Source organism: Phalacrocorax carbo, chromosome 15 (assembly GCF_963921805.1).
Source record: "Phalacrocorax carbo chromosome 15, bPhaCar2.1, whole genome shotgun sequence".
NCBI classification, from domain to species: domain Eukaryota; kingdom Metazoa; phylum Chordata; class Aves; order Suliformes; family Phalacrocoracidae; genus Phalacrocorax; species Phalacrocorax carbo.
This window is the reverse complement of record NC_087527.1, coordinates 9583301-9589300: the sequence shown is the minus strand read 5'-3', so window position 1 is coordinate 9589300 and position 6000 is coordinate 9583301. Positions and strand designations below refer to the sequence as shown.

The window sequence follows — 6000 nt, the reverse complement described above, 5'->3', positions numbered from 1 at the left end:
GTTGCTCAAGCCAGGCTTTCCTAGCTCACCTAATTTGGGTCTGCAGTGGAGCACAAGGTGCAGCTCCCCGCAGAGCACAGCGAGGCTTGTGAAGCTCCGAAATAACCCCCACGCCTCCACCCAAAGCGAGCTGCAGGAAAATCTGCTCGGGAAAGAACAAAAAAAAATTAAAAGAAAAAAAAAAAAAAGGCACATGTAACACCTCAGACGGCCATGGCGGCTCGCACTGCAGCACGGCAGCCGGCTCCGCGCCAGCCCGGGCCCGGAGAGCTGGGCGCTGCAGGCCGGCCGGGCCGGGCCATCCCACCCCGGCTGCGGGCGGGAGGAGGCAGGGCAGCGGCTGCCCCGGCGGAGCGGCTGGGCGATGGCGGAGGTGGGGGGGGGGAAGCCCAGGAGGGGCAGGAGAAGGAGAACAACAAAGAGCCATGTGACGAGCGGCGGCCGCGCTCCCCCCGGCGCGTTGGCGGGGCGCAGCGCAGCCCGCTCCAGGCGGGGAGCCTGGCGACGCCGCCCTGCTCCTCCCGCGGCCAGCGCCGGCTGCTCATTTGCTTGGCTTCCCCCCCTCCACAACTGCCTGGGTGTTTTTTTTTTTTTTTTTTTGGGGGGGGGAAGGCTGTTATTTGTTCCTCTTCCCCCCCCCCCCCCCCCGCATTAGGATACTTTCATCTTTTGGCATTTATAAAAGCCAGCGAGCGGGAAGCTGCGGCGGGGGGAAGGGAGGAAGGCGAGGGCGGGCGGCGTTATTTATAGGCACCCAGGGCTTCGCCTGCATTAATGCGAGCTGCCTTTGTCCTCCCTGCCCGGCCGGCGCCCGCCCCCCCTCCCGCGGCCGGGCTGGAGCGGCGCCAACCCCGCCGCCCGCAGCGCTGCCTCCCGCTGCTGCAGGGCGCTCCCCGGCGCGGCCATGTTGTGCGCGGCAGCCGCGGGGAGAAAAAGCTGCCAGGCGCCCCGCTCCCTCCTCGGCTTCGCCTTCCACAACCCCTCACAAAGTGGTGGGGGAAGGGGGGGGCGGGAAAAAGGAGACTGGGGCGGGGGGGGGGGGGGAAGACAAAAAAAAAGGCCATTTCCCTCCAGTGATCGGGACGCGAAGCGCCGCCAGGCAGTGGGGGAGAGCCCGCCTCGCCGCCGCCCCAGCCCTGAGGAGAACGCGGCACCGAAGGAGAAGCCATGATGGCGGCTACTCTCACACAACATGGAGCGCGACCGGGAGCGCCCTGCCCGCCGCCAACCGCCCTTCCCGGCGCCCGGGACACGGTGCTTCCGCAGGCTTTCACATAATAAAACCACCAGACTTCGGCGGGGAGGCCATTTAATGGGCTGGGTGGCTGCACTAAAGCACAACTGCTGTGAATATCAACTGCGTCACGGCTCTCCAACTGTAAAACTCAGGCTGCAAAGGGTCCCTCACTTGGAAGGAAACTCCCTCATTTTGGATTTACTTCCAGACCTCCTTTTTCCCCCCTCTCTCCAAGTCACTGCCTCTCGGTATGAAGGATTTTACAGTGCTTTTTAGTGATACATCCGCCATTAAGACTCACCGTCTTGAAAAACACCCCCCCATTTTGTTGCTTTTTTTGTCGAGCTTCAGTAATTAGACGGATAAAACATGTAAGGGATCCTTACCACCACCACCAACGCCTTTTCGCCTTTTAAAAAAATCAACCTCAGTAACATCTTACTGTTCGCAGGCAGATTTTTTTTTTGTGTGTGTGCGTTCAAATTTAACAGCCACGTAACGCCTGCAATGGATTCACGGCGTCTCTCCGCAAAAAAAAAAAAAAAAAAAGCCAAAACCAAAAACCCAAAAACAAAACCCAGGGCTGCAGACGACCAAGCACTTTGTGCAGAAAAAGAAATCCCTCCCTGAAAAATAGACGCTTTAGAGACGCTGTTAGATGTATCTGAGGCGAAGGAGATCGCCACCGCTCCTAAAGACGACCATTAGGATTTTTCCGCCCAGGACAATAACATTAGCCGCACAGGCCTGGTCTATATGTTTCTCTGCAAGGGCAAAAGGGTTTACTTACCCGCGCACCATAGTTGAAAGCAGCTCTGAAGGTGAAGTTAACGCGTTTGTTTTTTTTTTTAAATAACGGCTATAAATATATGATCTGGATCACCACTTCTCTCGTAAGTTTGCAAGTCAAAGCGGATCTTGACAAGATAGTTACGGATCTTTGTCTGGCAGTGGGCTAGCATAAAAAAAAAAAAGGGAAAAAAAGCTATAGAAAAAGTTGTCCAGCTATGTTGACTGACCGTACGCATCGAGGACTCCTACTCGAGGCTTAAATCTACCTTCCTGTGGCAGATTTACTCTGTACATAAAAAGGACATTCAGTGTTTTTCCACAGAGCACGCAGACGTTAAAAATGTTCTTAACAATTTTAGGCTGCACATGTTAGTGTGAAAACACCTGGCTAACGTTTACTGGTTGTAAACAACTTTTAAGCATCTCTTAGCCAGGTATTTTGCTTTATAAGTAAAATATTTCAAAAAGCATAAATTGGTTTAGATAAGCAGACGAAAACGTAAGACATGCAAATGAAGGCTTAGCAATAAGGACCACTTCAGTAACATTAACATGAAAACTACACTTAGCAAGGACAGAATGGATTGGGTACTTACAACGTAAGAGGAAAGAAAGAAAAAAGCTTATCATAGTAAAATTGCCTGTTTTTTTCCGGAATGCACTATTTCTATGTTTAATATTTAAAACATTACCTTATAAGCACCAAAGGAGTTAATAAAAATGGCCAGTAATCAAGTGTTTAATACAGGAAATACTCTTTAAAATTTATTGCTCAGTCATCAGAGAGCTCTGTAAAGCTTAAAAACCCCCAAAACAAGAACAAAAAAAAAATTAAAAAGAATGTATTTACTTTTTTTGGCATTCGAAATTGTTAACTGCTGACATAGGGTGTGCCATGACCTAGTTACACAAGACAAAGATGGATCCTGAATCGTAAGGGAAAAAAAGTCCGCATTTTTTTTGTTTAAGATTTTGTTTGTTTGTTTGGTTTGGTTTTTTTTTTTAAGTCTTCCTTCTTCATGAGTCCTCTAGCATGGTGCCAGATATGAACACCACCCCGAGCGCTCCCCGCAAGTGGACGGTGCGGATTCACATGGCGGATCCCCCTTTTGGAACAAAGGAAAAGCCCAGTTGGCCATTTCGCTCCATTGCAGAAAAATGGCTGCCTGATCTGTTGGCCTCTCCTTAGCTGTCTGCTGAAGGATGTTTTTACATCGCCGTCTAATAACTCAAGCCCCATGGAAGCTGCTCGCCCATTGGCTGCGGCCGCCCCGCTGCCTTTAACCAGCCAATTGCCCGACCGCGGCCAGCTGCCGCGGCCCCGCGGCCCGAACGCAGCCGCGCCATGAGCCCGCCGCGCTCCGCCCGGCTCCGCGCCCCGGCGAGCGGCGGGGGGACCGCGCCGCCCGGCCTTTAATACCTAAAACAAAATGGAAGCTCCCCGCTGATTGGCTGCCGCCGGCCCCGGACCTTTAATAAGCAAAACTGCTCACCCCCCCCATCCTCTCCGCCTTCACCCCCTCCCCGGCCGTGTGTCTCCTGAACGGCGGCGGCGCCCCCCCCCTTCCCCGCCGCAGCAGGGCGGTGAGCTCCGCGCTCCGCCCGCGGCCGCCCGGTCGGGGCTCGCCGAAGTCTTCCCCTAAAAAAAAAAAAAAAACAACTTGTCCCACCTATAGGTCCATCTTGTTTAGAAACAGTTTGCGCTAAGGTAAATGCAGCGGGCAGATTCCACTCGCCCCCCCGCATGCCGTTAACCCCGGGGCGGGGAGGAAAAAAAAATAAACCCACCCCGGCGGCGGCCGATGCGGCGGCGCTCGGCGGCGGCGGGGCGGCGGCGGGCGGCCGCGGGCCGGGGGCTGCGCGGCGCGGCCGCCGTGAATGTGCAGGCGGCGGAGGGCGGTTAGGCGTTCGCGGCGCTCGCAGCGGTGTATTGTGGGAGGCCGCCGCCGCCAGCAGCGAGCACACACAATATGTGGTGGCTCGCGAAAACGGGAGGCAGGAGCCTGGCGGCCAGCCCGCGCCGGTAACCGGCCCCATGTGAGACGGGAGCTCGCCTTTCGCCGCCCGGAGACGATCGGCCGCCGAGCGCGATGTCTTTCCGAGAGATCAAGGCGGGGGAAAAAGCCAAGCACCCTGAAGATCATGGCAAAAAGCAGAGTTCAAGTGAGATTGGGTCTTTTTTTTTTTTTCCCCCCTTTTTTTTTTCCCTCCTCTCCTCCTCCTCCCTCTCTGCCTCTTGTCTGGCTGGGGTGGAGGGGGGACCCGGCTGGCAAGTCCCCCATTTTAGGGCTCGGTTCGCGGTGGATTTCCTCCCTGCCTGGGTGTGTAGAGCGGACGGCTCGTTTAAAAAAAAAAAAAAAAAAAAAGAAGGTGTCTTTGTTGAATATTTTTTTTAACTTTATGGTTTTCCGTGTGGGTTTTTTTTTTTCTTTTCCCTTTCCCCCTTCCTTTACCCCCCTCCCCCGCCGTCCAGGTTGGATCAACGGAATGGAGAACAGCACGCAAGCCAGCACTTCTGTCGAGAAAAGAAATCACCATTGGAGAAGTTACAAGTTGATTATTGACCCGGCTCTGAAAAAAGGACAGCACAAACTCTACCGTTACGATGGGCAACATTTCAGCATGCCTGTGAGTGGGGGGGGTCGTGGGTTTCCCCCATTGTGTTGTGTGTCCCTCCCCCCCGCCTCCGTTTTACCGGCGTTTTGGGGGCTGGGGGTCCCTCCGGGTCGTGGTAATCCCTGCCGTAGCACATGTGTGTGGGAGGGAGGTCTGGGGGACACACACACAGCCACCGAAGTTACCGCCACCTGACACTGTGTATTCAACTGTCAGGAGCCCAAAGAGCCCAAACCTGCGGCTTTATTTCTGTGTTTCCAATCTGTGTGCATTTCCCAGCAGTATTGCAATTTGACACGTGTGTGTGTGTATGTGTGTGTCTGTGCGCTTTCCCTTTCCCTTGAGACAGCCCGTGCTTCCTCGGGGTTTATTTTTTCTTTTATTTGTGTCTTAAATTTCAAGCCCTGTTATTGCTGGTTTTGTACTTTTTCTCCTCCTCCCAGAATTCGGGAATTGCTCCTGTGGATTGTGTCAGGGATCCCAGAATAGGGCGAATATGGACCAAAACTAAGGAGTTGGAGCTGTCTGTCCCCAAATTCAAGGTACCGCCCCCATCTTCTGGGTTTAGCTCTGTAGTCTTGTTTATCCGGGAGTGAAGCTTCAGTTCCAAATAGTTTAATGGACCGTTTAAATGACAGTCATATTCCTATTAACATTATTATTTGGCAAACTGTTTAACAATAATCCTCTTCCATAGAGATAAGGAGAAATCAATGCATCTAACGAGGTCACTTGAAGGTTTAGGAGCTGTGTCTTGGGGGCTTCTTGGGTGGGGGGCAGTGGAGGGGGGTTCTCTGCTGACAGTACTGCTCAAAATACATATTGGTAGCCCAGAAAGGAGCTGGTTTCAATGAATGGCTGCAGAGGCTCTGCTCAGCTCCGGGGCTCATCCCAGAGCCTTGGAGGCAGTTTTCTTTCCTGAAAGTTTGTAGGATGCTTTAACCCTCTCCCTCCTGTGCCATCCTTACGCCCTCCTCCACGCTCGTTAATGATGATTGTTTTTATCGACCCCCACCTTGTTCCTGTTTCCAGATTGATGAATTTTATGTGGGGCCAGTGCCTCCCAAGCAGGTCACCTTTGCCAAGCTGAATGACAACATCCGCGAAAACTTTTTGACCGACATGTGCAAGAAATACGGCGAAGTAGAAGAGGTGGAGATTCTGTACAACCCTAAGAACAAGAAGCACCTGGGCATCGCCAAAGTGATCTTTGCCACTGTCAAGGGTGCCCGGGAGGCTGTCCAGCACCTTCACAACACCTCTGTCATGGGCAACATCATCCATGTGGAGCTGGATACGAAAGGTGAGGGGGCATGTTTCAGCCTGACGCGTTTGCGGTTTGCAGTGCCCCTGGC

The 6000-nt window shown here is 53.4% G+C and overlaps 1 protein-coding gene and 1 long non-coding RNA gene across 3 annotated transcripts in view; one reads left to right on the top strand and one right to left on the bottom strand.

Moving 5' to 3' along the window:
- Positions 1-641: 641 nt before the first annotated feature.
- On the bottom strand, positions 642-3021 carry LOC135315795 (uncharacterized). Its single transcript, XR_010375278.1, has 2 exons — positions 2880-3021; positions 642-2192 (listed from the first exon to the last, which is right to left on the bottom strand). It is a non-coding gene; the product is annotated as an uncharacterized LOC135315795 (long non-coding RNA).
- Positions 3022-3527: 506 nt separating this feature from the next.
- The window catches only part of SETD1B (SET domain containing 1B, histone lysine methyltransferase), a 53111-nt gene continuing 50638 nt past the window's right edge, over positions 3528-6000 (top strand). The window contains exons 1-4 of one of the 2 annotated variants that reach the window (XM_064466130.1): positions 3528-4192; positions 4503-4657; positions 5089-5187; positions 5678-5948. In XM_064466130.1, coding sequence (XP_064322200.1) covers positions 4120-4192; positions 4503-4657; positions 5089-5187; positions 5678-5948 — 598 coding nt within the window. In that variant the 5' untranslated portion in view covers positions 3528-4119. Of the gene's footprint in view, positions 4193-4502; positions 4658-5088; positions 5188-5677; positions 5949-6000 lie in introns of those variants that run through there. The other variant, XM_064466131.1, reaches the window with a different exon arrangement.